This window comes from Anticarsia gemmatalis, chromosome 8 (genome assembly GCF_050436995.1).
Source record: "Anticarsia gemmatalis isolate Benzon Research Colony breed Stoneville strain chromosome 8, ilAntGemm2 primary, whole genome shotgun sequence".
Lineage (NCBI taxonomy): Eukaryota > Metazoa > Arthropoda > Insecta > Lepidoptera > Erebidae > Anticarsia > Anticarsia gemmatalis.
In genome coordinates, this window is record NC_134752.1 from 1,200,437 (window position 1) to 1,222,745 (window position 22,309).

Here is a 22,309-nt window from a genome sequence, read left to right on the forward strand (position 1 = left end):
GCCTTATTTTTTGTAGATAATACATGGAAAGAATTATATCTTGTAACTTACAAAATAATAAGAGAAATGTTCAGCGAAGTGGTAGACGCTCCTTTCAACTAGGTCTCGAACTTGCTTTGACATCAACGAATGAATGCATCTGAAAAAAAAACGTTTAAAGACTTTATTGTGACTATCAAGTGACCATCGCCTGTCGACAAACCAGTCAGCGCCCCTTACGTATTCCGCAAGAACTATTTTCAAATGCCCCGCTACTAAGAAAAGGTATCCCTCATATCCCTAAACACCTGCAGTTGGTCTTGTGCAATCCATTGTGGACAGCGGGGGGACACAAAAGCAGTCAAATCTAGTCGATAGTACCAACTGAAAAAATAGCGCTACAGCTTCAAATTACCTAAAGAACTGTTCAACTTGAAACGTAGACTCTCGTCTCTTCATAGCCACATACACCGACCAATGCTTCCTCATCTTCACCATAGTATCAGCGACGTCTATCAGCCAGTTATCCTGCAGCTCCTTCTTCGTCTCCTCGCACAGTCTGGTGAGGTTCTCAGTGAATTCTTGCGGGTATTGCGGGAAGGGGACTGTGGCTTGCATTTTTTGCATGTCGCAGATGAACATGTTTTGGTATCTGAAAGGTAGTAGGAGTAAACCTCTAAGATCGTTGCCCTTCGGACACCTCAACCAAAACCTGTTTTAACTTGTCATTTTGGTACTTCAAAACTTGAACATGCAACAAATAAAATTAGTATGCTGCGTGCCCATGAAAAATGACATTACGCTGTATAGCTAGTATCATAATAATTGAATATAATCACTTGCTTCTACGACAAAGACAATATTTTTCAATTTAGATTCCTAAATTCTTCGTGATATAGTTAGAAAAAAAATATTCGTATCATTATTATTACTTTTACGACTATCAAACAGTTATTTAGTCAGCACATATACATTTTTACAAAATCTACTTAATCATGTTTCCAATGATATCGTGAACGAATTCCCAATATTTAAATGATAAAATAAGCAACAGGCCTTACCTCTCATGCCACATTCTCCTCAACTCAATAAGCACAGGGTTTCCTTCATAGTACCGATACCACATCGCCTCTTTAGCCTTCACCAGTGTCGTGTGCCACGGTACTGGGGCCCTCACAAAATGTGCCGGCCATAATGGAGGGATAAATGCGATCTTCAGCCGTTCTCGCTCTCTAGGGTCTTCGAGCACGTATGTTAGAATACATCTAGGAAGGAAAATATATTTTCAACACTGTGCATTAAATGAATAAAGACTGACAAATTAAATTAACTGTGCGGAAGTAATCAAGAAGGCGTTCTAAAAAGACACAAACAGATGATGTCGATTATATGGCACCGAAAAAATATTTGTCCAGTGGTCCTCTATGACAAGGTATATGAATGTATATTAAGCAAAATAAGTTTGTAGGAATCTTGGCAAGTGTGTGTTCATTGATCCATGTCTGTATTAACAATATTGTTACTGTGCACTTCTCAAAATTTTCTTGCACAAAAGGTTTTGAACACAATCAAATATCTTATCTTTAATGTGCTGTAACCCAAAAATGAGATACTTTTACCTCTTCATTGCCATAACAAAGAAATCTCGTATGTCTGCCTCGCTCTGTCTCACGCAGGCCTGGTAAGTGAGAATGAGAAGGCGTCTCTTGATGGCGATTGTCTGCTTGTCTACTTCTTTCTTCGCTCGTTTGTACAGCTCTACTGGGAAGTCTGGGATGTGCTGGTTGACTATTGCCTAAGAAATAAATAAATTATAATGTGAATCAGAACCAAAATAGTAGTAAGAGTGTCATATGAAATTTTACAGAAGAGAAATCTTAAATTTCCCCGCACACGCCAACCTTTCCTGCAAATGGTCAATGGTTAGAACCCGAGGCAACACACCATTGACTTATCGAAGTTATGGGTGTATTATTAATAATTTTATATCCCTTGTTCAAACGGCGGAGGAAAACATCGTGAAAACCTTGCATGCCTACATACCTAAATTTGTAAATTTCTTGAAGGTATGCAAAATCCCCAACCCGCACTTGGCCAGCTCGGCCAGCTCTCTCGTTGATTTAGTTTAGGCAATCATTTTAAATCTGTCATGTTTTCTAGAAATTAACACTGGCCTATTACACATTAAATAACTGACTCAAATAAGATTCTTCTAACCTTTGTCAAATAGAACTCAATCCTGGCGAGATCGTCCTTGTGTATAGGCATGTAGTGTTCCCGCTCAGTGACTTTTAACATCTCTTCCTTCTGCTGGTCAGGGTCACGAGGTAATTCGAACTCTAACTTTTCAAGGTGCCTTGAAAAATAATAAATAAGAAATCAAGATAATTTTAAGTTTCTTGCGTCGAAAATATTATATTTGGATAGTATAGATCCACTGTAAAATAATAATGTTCCATTCTTATTTATACAAACATACTCAACAGTCAAAAAATTTATCTAACTACCCACTTGTTTAAAAAGTCCCTTTTAGTATTACTTACTATCTACTTTTGAGTCCCTTAGACATTTAAAACAGAGCGTATTATTATTTAACTTTCAATCAACCCAAGTAACATAACAAAAGAAAAATAATTATTGTAAAACCAAAAAGAAATTAATAAAGAAACACTTTACTTTTTCAGCGCAATGACGGCAGCTTGTTCGGCAGCAATTTTTGCTTGTCGTCTCTTCTCAATACGTTGCCTCTTCGCTTCTGCTTCTGCCGCCTTCTTTCTGTTGTATTCTCCAGATACAAGATCTTCTAGTCTTACGAGACCTAGGTATATTTTTTTTATATTCATATAAAATTTTGTAAGTGAATTGATATTTTTTGCCTTAAATGCTATAATGATATGTTAAACATTCAATGTAAAGAAAGATAGCATGTTGACTGCATTAATCAGCAAGCTTAAAAGGAGGAAACAGCAAAACGATTATAATAAATGCCCTATCATGTTGAGAATAAAATATCTCTGCTTAACATACTTCTTTCACTTCCTCTCCTAGTCATCTTCAATGTCATCATTGCACACCTTCAAGTATTAATTTATTACCTTCAAAACCTTATCTTAAGTTACTAATAAGATACGTAAGTTACCTTTCTGCAGCTTAAGTTTATTCCTCTCTTTCTCAATATTTTCCAGTCGTTCCTGCTCTCTTTCAGCCCAGGGCTTGAGTGGCGGGAACTGCGTTTCTCCGTTGGGTCCTAGAGGTCCGTACAGCTGAGGAGGCACGCGACGTTTCGGCGGCATGTTGATCAGACGCATCGTTTTTGTTGCCGGAGTGTAGGCGTTACCTGTATTAGAATTTTGTTTTAAAAACTTTCGTATAATTAAAATGCATTTTGCTTGCTAAAATAAGACGCTAGTTTTTCCCTTGGCAATTTGTTTCAAAGTAACGCAAACGTAAAGTAATGATTAGAACAGAATAGTAACAGTAGAAGTAGTTCAGCGGGGTACCTATGCGACTGCCTATTATGAAATTCATAGACTGGTTGTATTAGATCAGTAAAAATAAAAAAAGTACTCACTTTAGACGACGATCGAATACACAGTTAACAATCAAAGTACAATATGGCGAGTGACGGTGTCGCTTCACCCGTTTGTATACTGCTACTAGTGTTAGTAGGATATTTCAAACTTTAAGAAGAAAAATTTTACCAATAGAGTTAGAAGGTTTGGTGTGTTCAAAACTGTCACGGTACGGCACTCCTCGCGTCCAAGACCTGCCTTGCATCAATGGCGGGAACTCGCTGCAACCACCGTCGTTTTCTCCTACGATGTTACAGTTAAAAAATATATATAAAACAACTGAAGATACTATCAAAAATAACATAGACAATAAACTTTATATTTAGCAGATAACTACGCTAAAAGTCAAAACAATTCAAATGTGATATTGTATTATTGTCAGGCTACAATTGGAAAAACATCGGGTCGTGACTTTTATGCATCTACCTACAATTACTTTCTACGCGATTTTCAACCTGCAATGGGTGCGACTGATAGTCACGTATTCCTATTGAATTTAGAGCCAAACATTGATATTCGGGTTTCGATCTGTAAAGAAAATTCAACAGCAGACGCTGTTGTGGCAGAAGTCTTCGCTAATATGTTCGCTATGCACGCCCGCTGCATCACTTTTTAAAGTTGAAATTATAACGAACCACATGGTGAGAGTAAGTATGGTTAAAATCCTAACCATCACCCTTTGAATATTTTTCCACCACAATCCCAGCACAGTCTACTTTATCTAGATATTTCATACTTCCCAACAGTAAAAACTTAAACCTTTTTACTTCCTACATACTGACATAATTATAGCATACCTTCAGGGTAAAAGTTCTTGGCAGCTCTTAGCAGTTCGCTATCCCTGCCTACTTCTTCATCGTAGCCAGCCCTGGGCATCCACGGCAAGGTCTTCGGCTTCCTCGCCGGTGCAATGAACCGGGATGGACATAGTACGGTGTCTGATGGCAATGGCCGCTTCTTAACGACTTTTTTACGTTTGGAGTCGCCGCTTGCCATGTTTTATTCATGGGTTTCTAAAATATGCATGAAAATGCTGAATTGTTTTGGTTTGTTTGAGGTACCTATGATTATTTAAAGTATATATTGTATATTATATTACGTTGTCTTGTATACTCGTCTCTATTCAGTGCTTGTAGAGTATACTTATACCCACCTTATATCACGCCTGTTATACCCTAAGACGTAGGCGGATACATGCACGTTTCGCGATTAAACATGCCAGTCCCAACAATAGTGAATTTTTTACAATTAAGTACTATCCACAAAATACAAGTTTTTTAATGCAAGCAAATAGTTTCGCGCAGTTTTGAAGAAAAAAACTGCTGTAGATACTGATTTCTATTATGGAAATTACTTTAGTTTGTAACGTAGAAACTTACCTTTATACACTAAGATCTTTACACACTATCTAAATAATATAATACTATTATTTGTAACTAAATGAAAAATAAATTATATTATGTAGTACCCTGTCACTAGATAAATAAACGTTGCTAAGGACGCGTTGTCGTGGCAACCGATATGTCATCTACTAATGCCACGTGAGTGCCTGGCCGGTAATAATAGAAAAAGGAGGTTCCAGAAAAAAGGTGAAATTTTTATAATTACTGTATGTCTGCTTATAGACAACGATAATATTGCACACTATTAGTAGCCTTAGGTTTACATTGCGCATTATAATATGTGTGTAATCGTTTCCTTTCGTTTTGTTTCAAGCAAGGTGTAGGTTCTAGTTTATTGAGTTAGGCACACAAAAGAATAATAAAACAACAAACTACAAATAATAATTATTAATTTATTATAAAATTCCATCCACAAATACCTTCATCACATAAATGCGATACAAATATAAAATGCTTATAAATAATTCATCAAAAACATTTTTATTTATCTCTGATACATTGATTTCCTTGTACGAGTTATAATTCAATATAAAATATAAATTCATCGAAATTACCGCAAGATTTATTTCATTATAATACTTCATAATCTCTGGTTTGTAGAAATAGGAACATAAAATCAACTAAATAATAAAAAAAGGTACGAAATAAAACGTTGACATATCTACACTCATGCGCTGTTGTCATTAAAATGCATTAATAATGTAAACAAAAAACAAAAGTTCTCATGCAATTTTTGTCGTCTTAGGTCCAACCAGCGGAAACTCGGCGAAGATATTGAGAAATATTTCAATTAAAAATAGACCTTAACACTTTTAACATATGGATTAAAACGGCATGTCAAAGGTCCTCATAACGTGAGTCCCGGCACGTCGTCTTGCTACTATGTTTTAAACCATACGTCATAGGAGTTAAAATTTATTTTAAATTGATTTATTTCTCATTATTTTGGCCGAGTATTTGCTAGTTTGCGTTGGTCTTTCAAAATATAAACGACAATCTTGGTATTCATGTATGTTTGTTACTCTTTTACACAAAACTACTGAATAATTTTTAAAAAATGTACCGTGACCATAAAAGCGCATCAAGATGTATCCTTATTTCATTACATCAATCGAAAATGCAAGAACAATCGCATGAGAGTGGATAAAACATTTAGTAGTAAATTATTATTTTCAAATACTATTTTTATCACAATATACAATATGTTAAATAAATGCATATAGCACCATAGTACACAATTATTACAACAGTTACATATTATGCTTATATTAATTATTATATTTCTTATATTAGTACTCTGTTGGCTAAGAATAATATAAAATGAACTTTGAATAAAAGAAGCAGAATTTTAAATTTGTTATGAATGTATAGACATATTTTTTATAGAGAGAAACATAGGGTGATACAAACATGCATGCACATACATTTATGCGTGCATGCTTATATCAAAAACATTTATTATATTAATCTAGCATATATTATGAGCACGCACATACGTATTACGTGCATGCTGGTATATGCTAGATTACATTTATGTTAGGAAATAAATTAATTAGGTTAGAACTGAAGGACTAATCTACAAGTAACCAATACAATTTTATTAGTTTTGTATAGAAATTTGATCCATTTTGGCAAGTGAAAAATTATTAAATTCACGTAATTTAACTGACTTTGCCATAAAAAGTTCTTTAGAAGTCATTTGTTACAATTATTTCAATAGGTCTATCTTATTCTATTATTTATTATATAATAATATTATGTATTAAACCACACAACCACATCATTGACACAATAGAAAAGTATTATAAGAATCGGATTCTCTCGTTTTCGCACGTATAATTCGCCCTGAGTGCGAGCGAGAGGTCCGATAGAAATTCACGTATCACAACCAGTCTATTGACTATGTCACAATAAATGCTAATGTTATAAAGCTTTAGAAAAACTACGATTGTTATAGTTGAAATATAATACTGAAAAGAATTCATTTGGCACAAACATATTATTATAAAGGTTTTCTAATTTTGCAAAGTATAAATCTTTTCATTTCATGTAAGTATCAATATTGACAAAGATACTATTTTGACATTATGACAAAACTATATTATAAGTCGATTAAAGTTTACTGAATCTACCAAAATTTAAATTACTTCTTGAGAGTAATTACATATTAATAAATTTTATGTTTGTAAAAGTCCCTGCTAGACAGAAATATTTTTTTTGATTAGACAAAAATTTCATACTATTTTATGCTTTCTAAATTGCACTGCGCCGAAGTCGAGTTTAAAACCAAATAAATAGAATTGCATCTAACATTTTTATAAAAACATTGAGCAGAGAAAGTTCTTAGATAAATATAGGAAGACGTTTTGCCCACTGTTGGGACAAAAGATATCACACATACACCTATCTCACTCTTAGCAAGAATATAATACTAATATGACAATATGGCAAGTACAGTAACTCATTTAAAAAGTCACCTTAAAATTTCAACGTTAATCTGTTCCTTATACTTCATGGCAAAGCTGTTGATTAGAAAAAGCCTCGAAAAAGGACTAACGGTAAGCGTTCATACAAGTCCCTGAGGACGAAGCCACGGGTAAAAGTACGTATCATAAACTTCAAACTGTGTTAAACCGTGTATCTTTTTAAGAACTATTCTTAAACGTTCGCGCAGGTTTTTTCAGTGATATATTTATTATGATTAATTATTATTATTATATTAAGTATCGATTGTATACTAATCCATATCAATTTAGACTCAAGGTCTAATCCCTCCCTCGTTTGGGAGGAGTCCCTTGCCCAGCAGACAAGTGGGACAGTAACGGGTTTAAAAAAAATTAGGCGACGAAATTGACCTCGAAAGCACTAGGACTATGATAGCGAAAGATCGGGAAAAATGGAGATCATTGGGGCTTTGCCATCAGTATCATAATAAACATATCAATATATCTAACTTGCCATACTATCCTATAACTTTATAAACGGAAGACTCATCAAATCCACTGTCGATCACCTTCCTCGCTCTTATTCAAGTAATTACTAGAACCTTGCCAGCTGAACGAGCTGTCAGTGTCTCCGTCCTCTGGTTTCTTCTCCATGTAGCCCGAGGACCTGTTCTCTTTGGCATAAGACCGCGGTCTGCCCTCCATCATTGAGTGACTGAGTCGGGAGGCATCGAAATGGAAGCCGGAGTTGGAAGGCTTCCGGACCTCCCGGAGGTACTTCCATGTGTGACTGTCTGGACCTTCGTCGTTTGGTTTTGGACTGTATAGCCATTCTGGAAGAAGAAATATGGTAGATCACATACCTGTGAAACTATGTATGTCTGTCTATTGCTGCACGGAGGAATTTCGCATAGAGAAAGTTGAAGATCCTAAAATAACGGGGATCCTAAGGGATTTTAAACCAAAATCGGCAAGTGCTATTCTTGGGCTATTTCAAACGTGCGATCCAAGTCATGTCATTCTTTCGGAGTCTCTCGCTCGCACTTACACATTGTCTCATTCATTTCAATCTTTTGATTATGACGTAATTAGCACGTTTGTAATGGCCTGATTATAGTATAATTTTCACTAATGAGTAGTAACGCTAAGGAGGATAAATAAACTTCGCAAGTAATCTAAAGTAATTCACATAATCTTGACTAAAATGCCCAACAACATTTTGAAAATGGAGATGAGAACTTATTTTAAACTCTTGGAGTTTTTTTTTGTTTGAATAAGATTTTTTATTGTAACTGACCTCCATTAGACACTTTAGAGATAGCATTGAGTAGGAAGTCCTTGTCTTTAGCTTGCAGCACCAACATGTGCCGCAGTATTCCCACCATCGAGTTCTGTGCGAGGGCCTTAGCACGCATGTAGTACACTGCCACACTGAGGAAAAAAGTATACAATATTACATTTGTTTGTTATTTCAATGTGCAGGTTATCTTATGGCGATATTAGCTAACTTTTCAAAGTTTTAAGTAATAGATGTCGTCAAGTTTGTAGTCTTATAGACCTTTATTTAGGAAATCTATTCAATAAAAATCAATCACTAAAATGTATACACGCGCAATGTTGAACAACTGAACTAAATTAGATTTTTTTAAAGTGTGCCGGTGTGTTTTTTTTAAACTGTCGGAAACTGCCGTATGGAATCGACGGGATCAAAATTCCCGTGGAAAGGGAATCAACGGGATAAAATTGTACTATACACCCGGACGAAGCTGGGCTAGACCGCTAGTATTTATTAAATTTGCATATTGACTTATACTCAACACATACATTTTACATACATTACAGCACTTCTTGATGCAAGTTTGTGACATTTTGAACCTTTGTCCCTATATTTATTCAGCTTATACGCAGCTGTAAACAGTTTCTTGATGGTTCTTCTGTGAATAATCTGCAGTACTATTTAATCATCATCATAGTACGTAGTTGATTTTGTACTGTAAAGTGTGTTAGTTATTTACCATAAAGACAGCATAACGAAGGCAATAACGCCAGGTCGGACAAGGAAGCCGAGTATGGCGCGCGCCGTGTGCCGCTCCTGCAGCTGCAGCACGCCCTGGCTCACCACGGAGTACACGAACTCGAACTGACGGAACGGACCGCACGCGTGCGATGATGTTCTGCGACAATACATAGCTTTATTACTATAAAGTACTGCTTAGTTAACAATATACGTCGGAATATAGCAACAAGTGGTTGCGTTTGTTGCTATATTCCGACGTTGGTATGCAGAAAAGGAGGAAGTTCTCAATTCGACAGTATTTTTTTTTATATAATAGGATACGGGAATTAACGCGAACATGTATTCTAACTTAAAATATTGAATTGAAGCATTTTAATGTAGAATGCGTGTTCGCGTTTCCCGTATTATATATTAAACATGCAGTGCGAGAGTTTAAAAGTTATGGGTGTTTTTTTCTGTTTGTTACCTCATAACTTATTACTGAGTGGACCAATTTAGATTTTCCTTTTTTTTTTTAAAGCAAATGTATGCCATGTGGTCTCATTTCAATTCCGGAAAAGAAGGGTGGAAAAGGTTGAAATAGCGAATGAAAATTCGTCATTTATAGAGATACCGTGAAACGTTGTATTTAGGCATTTGATATATCACACAGATTCGCTTAAAACTTTATAGTGCAAAAAAAAGGTGGAATAAGGGATGATTTTTTATTTCTTAGTTTATTTCGGAATATTGTTTGTTTGATTCTGTTATAGATAAAGATATTGTTTTTTACCATAAAATCCAACAAAAGTCTTACCTAAAGAACAATGATCCGAGTCCGAAAAGCGTTGTAAACATAGATAATGTCACAAACATGTACAATATAGTCTGCGTTTGCGCAGCGCGCCACACCTGAAACAATCAGCGATTGCTCATTTACCCATCATAATTATTAATTATAGCACATTTATCAATACAAGTAAAATATATTAAAAATGCGTATCTATATAAGGTAAAACAAGATAGAGATGATTATTAAGACACTATTTGTGAGTTAAGTAAATCTTGGAGCGGTCATTCCATAGATGGGTGACCGCATAGTGGTATTTGAGCTGGGCGTCTCCGTGCTTCGGAGGGCACGTGAAAAGTCGGTCCCGGTAGTTGTCAATTAAGATACCAGTCGTTAAGCCACATCAAACGCCTGCGTGCGGCTTGAACAACTTTGACACCAGGTTGACCACTAACCATACGATCAAGAAAAACCTTTAAATGAGAAATAGGTTTAATTATCTATCTTTTTTTCACGTCAAAGGCTGAACATATTTCAATAATATTTGAAGAAGGCATGACATAAACATGCAAAAAATAAAAATAGGTAAATTTATGCTACAATACTACTACTATGATTAAATAATACCTTAGTAGCAGGCTGGCACGCTCGGAGCGCGCACTCCCGCTTGAGGTAGAAGAGTGCGAGGAACTTGAGAGTGACGGCCACCACCAGGAGGGGGGAGAACAGCATGCCGAACCACAGCACGGCCTGGTTGTAGATCAGCGTGAGCGAGTTGTACGCGATGTTGAACTGAGGTGCGCTTGATGATGGACTGAATCTATAGAGAAAAAGGTAAAAAAAAATAGAATTCGGACCACAAAATAAATTAATGTTATACATCTATGTATGCTATAGCAACACTGAAAAATATTTCAACATATTTTTTTAAACAATTTGAAGATTAGGTAATATTTTGTTATAAAGTTAGGTGACAAATTTACTTTTTGATATGTGCATTAATGAGTTTATACATAGAGTGACTAGAGCGAGCAATACAAACATAATGTTGCATAAAATATTAGGTGTGAATTTTTTGAACAGCTAATTTTAAAATGAACGTATCTAAACAAAATAAGATACTTTAGTATCTTAGGTAAGTCAAGTGCTATACAGTGCCTTACTTCTTACCGTAATAAAAAAACAAAATTATTAATTAAACGAAATATAAACTTCTGGAAAAGGCAACGCAATTGTTTATGACAAAAAAAAACTGAATTTTGTACAAAAAATAAAACATTGTGCAACTCACTTATGTATAAAAGACCTAGTGAACTCAAAGAGTGGCAACACAAGCAATGAAACGATCGCGTCTAGCAACACCAGCCGGTACGTCTCCTGACCGAACGACGTTTCCCAACACTGCAAACAAAATATATAATAATTGTGCGAGAAAAACAAGCCGTGAACTTTATGTTACAATTTTGTATATATGTACAAGTGTGGTAATGCTCAATTTCATATACATACTGAACCTACGTTTATTATTTTAGTGTTGTGTAATAGAAGACAATTTTTACGTCAACAATTCTTACTAATATTTAAAACGCGATAGTACGTCTGTCTATCTCTTTGCAATGCTTTCGAGGCTACACCGCGTAACTCATTGATGACTTAACATGTTGATAGTTGACGATCCGGATTCTTCGTTAAGGAGCGGAAATTAATGAATAATGAGATTGATCCGAGCCGTGCGATAAGATATTGATTAAAGAGATTCAAACTAGGTCTAGGATTCACATGACCGTAAGACAACAAATGAAATTGGGCATTACAGTGTAGATACAGGCTAGTAACGTAACTCATCACTTTACGTTTGCTAACAAATCAAATAGGTACTAAACAGCGAACATTATTTAAGACGACATGTGTATTAACGTAAGTGAAAAGCGGTTTAAAGCCATACCTCGGTTCCAGAGCGAGACCAGAAGACCAGCAGTAACATAAGAGTACCGATGTCTAACAGCCAAGTTCTAGCTATAGTCACGTATAACGCTGTACGGGGCTTGTAGAATTCTAACCTGCGGAATAACAAGAAAACACTTATTTAGTCATTCTATCATAGTGCCGTAACAACTGCTATATTGGGCTATGCGTAAGGTAACAGTCCAACAATGTTTTTTATATCCCATTGTATTTTACTGCTGGACAAAGGAGTCCCCTCGAATGAGGAAGAATTAGCCCTAGATTCCACCATGCTGGCCAAAGTATGTGTATGCTTGTATGCCTTCAAGAAATTGACTTTAAAGTAAAGTAAGTTAAATAACTTTCTTGGCATGCAAGCAATAAAAAACCACGGCGAGTGCAACCTGCGCCGAAACGTTAGGCATTTTAAGGTAAAATGCGTGTTCGCGTTAATTCCCGTATTCTATTATACATTAAACATGCAACGCGAGAGTTTAAAAGTTAAAATTGAATACCATTTTTTTATTATGTTCGAAACTGTTACGACAAGATTTGTACTGGATCAACAATCCCTCGGGATAAAAATTATACTGTACCGGGACGAAGCTGGGCCAGTCCGCTAGCAGATAATTTCTACAGCTGCGTCTACGCTACGATGAACCAAGCAGAGCATGAGACGAGCTCAATTTTTCCAATAACACCGTCGTTCGCGGCTCTTAAGTCAGTCCACACTAAATAAACTTGTGCTCCACTCGGCTTGGTTCGTCTAGCGTAGTCGCAGCCTAAAGACTCACTTGACAACAACATGAAACAGCAGCGGACAGAGCGTGAGCACGGCGGTGAGCAGCACGCTGACGAGCAGGTCCCAGTGCTGCGTGCCGCGCGCGGCGCCCAGCAGCAGCCACAGCGCGCACTCGGCGCCCACGATGAGCGCCAGCACGAACACCGACATCACCACGTTGGTCACGCGCTGACCTATCTTGGCCCAAGTTGTCAGAGATACTTGGTTCTTGTTCTGTTCGCTGAGTAGTTCCTGCGAAGATGCATTTTTAGTACAAAGCGATGTGTGCACTAATGGTGATAGAGTGGCTAGGAATCTTAAAGTTCAATAACCCTACAGGATAATGTAAGTCAAAAAATTTGGGACAAAACATTGGTATTTAAATAAATAACCGGATTTTTTTACATAAAACAAATACAATAACACGTAACAGTATAGAGTCTTTACCATTTCATAATTTACATAATTTGGGTCTATACATACTATAGACCCAAATTATTTCAATATTTATGCCTTAAGCTTAAATTGAATTCTGTAGGCCAAAACATACGTGAACAAGACCTAAATATGTACAAGACTTTTACACAAAGTTTTATAACAAAAATATCAACTAATGTATAATAGAATACGGGAATTAACGCGAGCACGCATTTTACCTTAAATGCCTAACGTTTATGGTCGCCGAAACGTTAGGCATTTTAAACACATAAAACATGCAACGCGAGAGTTTCAAAGTTATGAAAATATCAACTAGTCATTGACTCTGAAATACTCATAAAAACTTCCAATAACAGTCTATATTATATAAAAATGAATCATCGAAATCTATAATTCTTGGATAATCCTTTTTTTATATGTTTGTAACTGTCGGGACAAAGTGTGTATGGGATCGATGGGATCAAAATTCCTATGGGAATGGAATCAACAGGATAAAATTGTAGGTAGTCGGACGAAGCCGGGCCAGTTCGCACGTAAACAATAAATATTCTACGTACCTTAAATTCGTTGTAAAGACTGTTAGCATTAAGCGCGGCGGCTTGAGCCGACACGACGCCAAAATCCCACCCACAGAACACTTTGTTAGCGAACACGTGACTCAAGCCGCCTGATGTCTCGATAAAGTTCACTCGATATGAATAAGCCGTCCTGTGAACAAACAAACATAGACTTAAACATAATCATTATAAATTAGTTATGACAACATTATGAACTATGAGAAACCTCATACAATAAAACCTAAATATGTTTTGATTATTAGTACAGAGAATGCAATTTAAAGCGATTAAACTTGGCAATTGTATAGAAAATATTGTGTTACGTGCAACGTGTTCGGGTGCTGCGTGTATTAAGCCGCGACCACACTAAGCGAGCAGCCTGGCGAGGCAATATCTCAGTCTCTTTTCTTTAAAATCGAAATGAGCGAGACCGAGGTATTTCCTCGCCAGGCTGCTCGCTTAGTGTGGACGCGGCTTTAGGCGTGCACGAGCAACAATGTATACGTATGATTTTGTATGTGATCGTCTTAGGTCACGAATAGTTATAACTTTGCACAAAAATATTATAAGGCAGAATCACCGTGTCTCTCTGTACAGGTATTCGCAAGTATCTTTACAAACAAAACTTATTTCGGAATATTTAAGCGCACAATTTAGTACGGTATTTTACAATTTATATAATGACTATACATACTGAGTTACGGTAATCATTTTGGGAAGGTCAGTGACTCTTAAGACTAATATAAGTTATAGATAATTGGTACCGCATATAACAAGGGTTAGTATTTTGGTAAAGTATACACGACTCACCTATAACACAGTACTCCAAAGAAAGTGATGTACACGGAGACCATAGTGAAGAAATACGCGTACGGCATGTTGTACGTCAAGTTGCCTCGCGACGATATGTCGCCGTCGTGATAGTGACCGTAAAACAACATGGAATCTTCTAGACCACCCTGTAATCAAGGTTATTTTATTTTCTTCAAATTTTATACTCTAGCAAAACTAAACAATTAGTGGACTGAGATATTGCAAAAGCACGATGCTTAACAGAGGGTACTATCGAGTATCGAGAGTTTGACATCTAAAATGTAATGCAAAAATAGTTTTTACGACACCCGCTAGAGGCGCTGATCAGAATTTCTTCTTCTCATCGGTTGTCGATATTAGTTGGAAATCGCGCTACAGACTTCGAGTTAGGGTGAACAATAAAAATCGGGTTAGATTTGTATATGGTACAATCAAGAGTCCTCACACCACTTCCCCGATATCGCACTCATTTCATGGTCGTACGTCACCTTACCACAAAATCTAAACACCCTCCATCCCTAAACACATTCCTGGGCCAAGGCCCATCTTAAACTTTCGCTAGTCTAATAAAAAATATCTCTCTTTCCAATGTAATAAACCTACCTTCCCAGTAATAAAATCCAAGAAGCTAATCCTGACAGGTTCCTTCTCCTCATCATACAGCGCTTGAGGTATGACCACGAAGGCGATGACGAGGGTAGCCAGCACCAGGTCCACGCAGAACAGCCAGCGTAGGAAGTAGAAGTACGAGCCTACTGCTGATCCGAAGTGACCCTCGATGTTGCGTATAGCTTCGTACCACAGCTCGACTGAGAAGATGAGGTCACGGAGACGATCGCGCATCTAGAAAATAGTTTATAGAGTTATTATACAAGGTATGGCTGAGCAAAACTTACAGGCGAGTCGGCCACTTCACCGGCCTCCTCAAGCAATGCATTGTTACATTCATTCATTCGTTAATATTCTTGATCTTTATTTTAATGATAGACTTAGATTTTTTTCTTATTCCTCACAGTTTTAAACTAGTTTCAAGGTTGCATCAAGCTTATATTTTTTAAATTTTATCCTAATTGTAATTGCTTTTACATTTTGTACACATTACTAATACATAAATACGCCTTGCAGTAGGCAACATTTTGGCCTGAAACCATACAAATAAGAACATACAATACGATACGTGCCGTAAAGCGTCGCCTGTTTCATGCCGGAAATAAAACCGCTTCAAATTATTATTTTACTCCTTGTCTCTTTAAACACTTTATAGAGGAATCCCAAAGTTAAAAAGAAACAAACAAAATGAAACTTATAGTCAAGAGAAGGCAAAGGAAAACGTACCCTTTTAAAAGCAAAACTGATCCTGTATTTCATTCTCTTGTACATGGATATGGGTCTCCTTTTAGACCTGAGACTAACAGACGCTGATAGCTTGGCGCGGACGTTTCTCTTCATCGTCAGACCTTGCGGCAGGTCTCTAAGGGCTTCCCTGAAAATATAGCAAAAATATGTTAACATTGTTATATTCGAAAAACCTATCGTTTTGATTTTGTTTAAACCAGAAAAAACCATCTCAACTGGCTCTCCCCGTAAGAGCTGCTTAGTCTCTGTGAGCCACAACGTTTAAATCAAGGTCCACATTACCATTACGTTAAATAATTTATAATCATAGCTAAAGATACATTCATCACCAGTTGCCATTGACTTCTCAACCAATCAGGATTATCAATATGTTCTAAGCCCTGGGGCCCTTTCACACTGGATCCATTCTTGCCTTACCTCCTCAACTCCTCAGCAACAGGATCGTTTTCCATAAGTCTCTTGTGTTGTTCCATCTCTCTGACGATGATGTCAGCTTGCTTGTCGGCCGAGTCAGGCGCGTCGGCCGCTCCACCAGCCTCCTCGAGCAACGCATTGTGTTCTGAGTTGTTGCGACGGAGACGGAGAGTACCTTTGATAAAAAATATGAATGTATTTCTTTTGATGTGCATTTATTCTCCATCGGCAGATTTAGAGTTTTAGTTAAGGCAACTTATGATGTTTAAGGGTGGTAGCGTGACATTTGAGTCGTGATACGCTTAAAAATGTTTGAAAAGTATATAACGTAAATATCAGATAGTAAATACATTCAAATTATGCTAATATTATCAATTTCCACACTTTGCTCAGTTGGCCATACGCCCCCTATTACCCGGCTATCTATACTTATATTATAAAGCTGAAGAGTTTGTTTGTTTGTTTGAACGCGCTAATCTCAGCTTTCAGTGTTAGATAACCCATTTATCGAGGAAGGCTATGGGCTATATATCATCACGCTACGACCAATAGGAGCAGAGTACCAATAAAAATGTTACAAAAACGGGGAAAAATTTCACCCCTTCTCTCTTATGTGACGCAAGCGAAGTTGCGCGGTTCACATATAAGATGTGTCTTCGTAACCAGCGATCTTGTATAACAAGATGTTTGATGATTGTGACTAAAGTAAAATAAGTAGTAAGTGCCGTTCATCTTCAGTCTAGTCTTCTTTCAACTATGTCAGAGTAATTTTTCAGTTGATTTTATGTTTGTAACGAACAGTTAAATTGTTTCTTTGATATGCTCATATGCTTGAGACATTTGTAGTGTAGGTACAGATTTGAGCTAGAATTTCGGCTTATTAGTTGAGGAGGAAAAAATATTTATACAATACAGTTAAGGTAATAAGTAAATGAAATAATTCATAATCCAATAGGTTTTGTGTGTTATTTCAAGGATAGAAAACAGGAACAATTGCAAGGAAGGAAGGTTACTGACCAATTTTACCAACACTTCCTTAATCTTAAGCTTTCAGCGTGTTCAGGACCAGATTTCTTTACGGCCTATGAATAAGTGCAGAAGAACCTATCCAGCAGATAAAGTCCCTGCTACTTTGAAATCTGTTAATCTCTACGTAAATAATACTTGTTCAAAAGTAATGAACCCTGGTGTAGTTACGAAAGAAGCACTTGAAAGACAATGTGACAGAAAAAATGGCACGTGAAAATATCTGTCAAAATACTACCAATAAGTAAACAAGAATTAATAAAAGGTGGTAAGACATATCGTTCAAGGACTTACCTCTTCTAATAGTCTTTAATTCAAAGACCTCATCATCATCGGCAAACATGTTTCACAACACATTGCACATTAACTTGAAAACTATTACAAAAATATATCCAGAGGTACAAGACTAAATGTATTAACAACCACTTTGATTAAAACTTATTTATACCAAATGAAAGAGACATAATAAGCCGATATAAACAACAATAAAATAAATTGAACACTCTAATGTCCCACTATAACTGGGTAAGGATCCTCTTGCAAAATTAGCAAGGTCTTAGATCTTACACCACACTAGCCAAGTACAGGTTGTAGATTTGACCTATCGTCAAGAATATACAATAGGTACACGATAGTCAATTGAAATCAAATGGTCGTTATTACATTTGGCTTTTAAACACAAATAAACTAGTTGAATATAACATGTGTATTTCTGTATAAGGTAAAACAGACACTGGATAGAACTACTAATTGTAATTATTAAATCAAGTGTTAAAGGTTATCGCTCACTACAGTGTAATGACACGAGCGGCGTTCTAAGCCGTCAGTGGTCGAATGTTTGTGTCCTATATTAAGAAACTTGATTGGTTTTTGCATATTTTCTACCTGAATTTAAAAGGATTTGTTGTTGTTTGTTCCGGTCGGAATGAAGTTTTTTTATATGAATTGATATAGACCTAAGGTACACTAATGCAATAAGTGACGAATTTATATTACGGTCTCTTACGGAAAGAAGAATTTAACGGAATGCTGTCGTCTGTATTTAGAAAGAACTTTTTAGATTTACATTATCTGGTACTTTATCTATAGGATAGGCTAGTCATCACTTACAATTAAATTTAAAACCAACTCAAGTCCAGGGCTTCTGAATTTACATGTGACCACTTTTATTATTTATTTTTCGTATTATTGATAAAGGAGAATGGGCAAAATAGTATGGAGCCTGGGCGATCCGCGGCCAAACTTGATTTTGGTATTTTTTAATGTAGTTTGGTCCTATAATTACTATGTAGAAGTTTAATTGCCGCGACGCACTTATATGACGAATAAAATACATTTTTGTTTTTGAGCACATTTAATAGTATAAGAACATATTTTGGCTTATATTCGGAGATTCAATAAAAAGTACTATTTCTTATATTGCATAAAAATATATACATTATTAATATTCGAACAATCATAACAAGTAAATACATAAATATCGTAAGAAGTGAACATCTTGCTCTTCTATAACATATTATTCACTGAGACGACTTATCTGTTGTTCATGATCTTCTTCTTATTAGAAGAAGCCTGTCTTGAATGCTCAGCTCAATAACGAGGCGTTCATAGCCAGTTGCGCTCACTGGTCGGTATACGATCTGTGGGTCAAGCAGCCGTTGGCGCGGTCATTCTGTAGATAGGTGACCGCATAGTGGTATTTGAGCTTGGTGTCTCCGTGCTTCTGAGGGCACTTAAAAAGTCGGTCCCGGTAGTTGTCAACTAAGATAACAGTCGTTAAGCCATGTCAAAGGCCTTTCGGGTGGCTTGAACAACTTTGACACTAGGTTAACCATATAATAGATAGATAGATAGCATAATAACTACGAGCTAACTTCACTTCATACGTACCCAAAGTGAAAAAGAATAAGATCATCTTGTGACAGATTTGGAAAATCGTCGAGAAAAAAGGCTGATCGCCGGTGATACTTTGGAATGCTGCTCTTTGTCTATTGTTACGATTGTTGTTTATGTTGATGGCATTGCAATCGTAATAAGAAGATGTAACGTTATTACACGACGTTAAATGCGTTACAGACACGAAATAATCGTTTTTATGTTGTATGAAATTCTATTATATTTACATGTCAATATATTGTTTCCTAAAAGAATTGCAGCGAAACGTTCTTAGTAAAAATTGTTCCTAGTTATAATTACTTTAATTTGACACTACTTTCATTAATGGCCGCCGACCGCCCAGAAGTGCCCATTCTCCTTTTTAGTTTCTATATTTTATAATTTAATTTATTATTACAAATATTCAAACATATCTACATAAATCACAAATAATCACCAAAGCTCAACATTACACTATGGTCAGCAAAGACCTTAACAGTAATTAGTGGTTGTTAACAACCGCCTTGGTAATGAGTAATGAACCCTTATTAAATTTAACTGGGTTACTGGCCCTTTACTGCATCACTTATCAAATATTATCGAACTAAATATGAATTGCCAAAAGTGTTGGTGAACACAAAATTCTAAAACGGCACAATAATATCATCTCTTGTTGTCATATTTTTTATGAGGCACAGCAATTTTAATGGGTAAAGATAAAACATAGAGTAAGAGTTTTAAGATAAAACAAAAAAAAATAACTTTTAAAACAATTACATATGACAGGGGACGCATGCCTCGACTAGACTAATACAATACAATATAAACTAAATGTGAAATATAATAAAAACTTCCTGCTTATCGTAATTTGTGGAAATGCATAGGCAACTAGCCAGGAAATTGTTTTAGGATGATTCAATCATGGGACTTTACCGACGTTAGGGTGTCTGGAACCATGTTATTTGTATGTTATTAATGAGGATGGTAAGGATGTTTGAGAAAGCCTAACTGGGTACTTGAATACTTGATCATACCTTAATATGTTTGCAGAAATATATGAAATACGTCTACATTTCACCATTTACAATGTTAGTCCTATATAATAGTTGCGAGTCTGTTTCAATCTATACTTATAAAGCTGAAGAGTTTGTTTGTGTGAATGCACTAATCTCAAGAACTACTGGTTCGGAATGAAAAAATATTTTTGTGTTGAATATACCATTTATCGAGGAAGGCTTTAGGCTATATAACATCACGGTGCGACCAATAGGAGCAGAGCACCAGTTAAAAAAAAAGACTATATTATGATATATTCTCTCTTTCGTGACGCAAGTGAAACAGGGCGAGTCGGCTTGTTAGTTTTTATTATGATAAAACTTACTATATGGTAGTTGTCTAGATGGCATGAAGTTGACAGCCACCTGCCTTGCAGCATTGTTCCTCATGGTGAATGTACGCCGCACACTTGAAGGTCTTTGTTCCATCTCCTCAATCTCTTCCTCCATGATGACTGGCTGTAATAAAACAATGATATTCATCAAAACTTACTTTTTGATATCATTAAGTAATTTAGCTGTAAAAATAGGTGACATGAGAAATGAGAAAGGGAATACAGTTGAAGATTTCCCAACTGACCAAATACTAAAGAGTAAATCAGACACAAATAAGTACAACGCAAAATCACCCAGTTATTTAAGTTTTTGAATGATGTAAAGAGTGAAAGAATAAAACTGCATTTATTTCTAAAATATTGGGATTTTATGCATGTCTGTTTGATGGAATAGAAAATCTGGAGGGGCTTACACTAGCAACGCACACAAGTCAGTAAATATTCAATGAGGTCAACAACCCCTTTAGAACTGACAGTATATGATATGGATGGCATATGTCTCCATTCTTTACTGGGTATTACAATGAAGTTATTGTATCAAAACAATGTATTAATAACCATATAAACTAATCATAATCAAAGATTAAATTTAGTCAGGAAATGTTTAAAGATAAGATAATAAAAGTATTTTGATGTTTCTCTATTGTTTGGAAAAACCTATTGTTTAGTTTAATTTCTTAAAGACAATACAATAAAGGTACTCTCAGGAAGTATTAAAAATAAAGTTGTTAGGTCTACTAGAGATGTCCCACAGGCTTACTTAAGCATGCTGTATTTATGAATTGTTCAATTAAACAAATATAAATGAGTTATAAATAAGAACACATTTTGGTATTTTTGTTTCTGTCCATATCTATCTAATCATGTAAACAAAGTGTTTATCTATACACATAATAATAATAAATAACTTTCTTGTTTTACAGTAACAAACTGTACTTAATTGTTTTAATATCATGGGTTTTCATGCTAAAATGTACAGACATGAGTCATGAATAGGTACAATTTTGATTAATAAATAATGAAGGACATAGCTTATTTTATTAATATCTTAAATCTTAATGAGTTCGTATCTAAGAAACGCGCCTGATACAATCTTCGCTCTTCTTTTTTCACACAAAGCTTTGAAATAGGTAATCATAAGTTTCAGATTTTAATAAGATAAACAAATAGTAACTTCAATAGACTACAAAGTGTGGGTTTTGTATGGCTATTGCTTATTCAATCAAATGGTTTGTATTTTCTTCAAGAAACCGTATACAATAAGTCAAAATAAAATAGTAAATAAATACCTGCGTGTGTGTTTTTCTGATTAACCTGACACTGACATGACGGATAACAGAATTTGATTATTTGACAAATCTGTCAGTTGATTGACCTTGCAACGAATGAATGAAATGAAACAACGGAACGTCATCATCACCCTTCACTCTGTATGATGGCAAAGAAAATAAATAAGTAACAATAGAGGTCGTAATGATGCTACGGGCACCATGCTCTAATTTACCATACTGTGTATTTCATACACTGAGTA

General features: G+C 35.8%; 2 protein-coding genes across 2 annotated transcripts in view; both read right to left on the minus strand.

Moving 5' to 3' along the window:
- Positions 1–5,004, minus strand: part of Dnah3 (dynein heavy chain 3, axonemal) — a 52,685-nt gene extending 47,681 nt beyond the window's left edge. The window contains exons 1-10 of the mRNA XM_076117010.1: positions 4,931–5,004; positions 4,349–4,564; positions 3,681–3,794; positions 3,119–3,316; positions 2,656–2,797; positions 2,197–2,335; positions 1,599–1,774; positions 1,041–1,244; positions 395–631; positions 52–139 (exon numbers count right to left, since the gene is read on the minus strand). Of these exons, the coding sequence (XP_075973125.1) occupies positions 52–139; positions 395–631; positions 1,041–1,244; positions 1,599–1,774; positions 2,197–2,335; positions 2,656–2,797; positions 3,119–3,316; positions 3,681–3,794; positions 4,349–4,547 (1,497 nt within the window). The 5' untranslated portion in view covers positions 4,548–4,564; positions 4,931–5,004. The remainder of the gene's footprint in view (positions 1–51; positions 140–394; positions 632–1,040; positions 1,245–1,598; positions 1,775–2,196; positions 2,336–2,655; positions 2,798–3,118; positions 3,317–3,680; positions 3,795–4,348; positions 4,565–4,930) is intronic.
- Positions 5,005–5,326: 322 nt separating this feature from the next.
- LOC142974681 (transmembrane channel-like protein 7) lies at positions 5,327–22,154 on the minus strand. Its single transcript, XM_076117145.1, has 15 exons — positions 22,068–22,154; positions 20,770–20,902; positions 16,491–16,662; positions 16,053–16,200; positions 15,321–15,560; positions 14,715–14,863; positions 13,905–14,055; positions 12,923–13,161; positions 12,130–12,244; positions 11,476–11,585; positions 10,812–11,004; positions 10,212–10,306; positions 9,414–9,572; positions 8,696–8,829; positions 5,327–8,231 (listed from the first exon to the last, which is right to left on the minus strand). The coding sequence occupies exons 2-15, from the start codon at positions 20,891–20,893 to the stop codon at positions 7,948–7,950; spliced, it is 2,313 nt and encodes a 770-aa protein (XP_075973260.1). The 5' UTR covers positions 20,894–20,902; positions 22,068–22,154; the 3' UTR covers positions 5,327–7,947.
- Between the last annotated feature and the right edge of the window lie 155 nt (positions 22,155–22,309).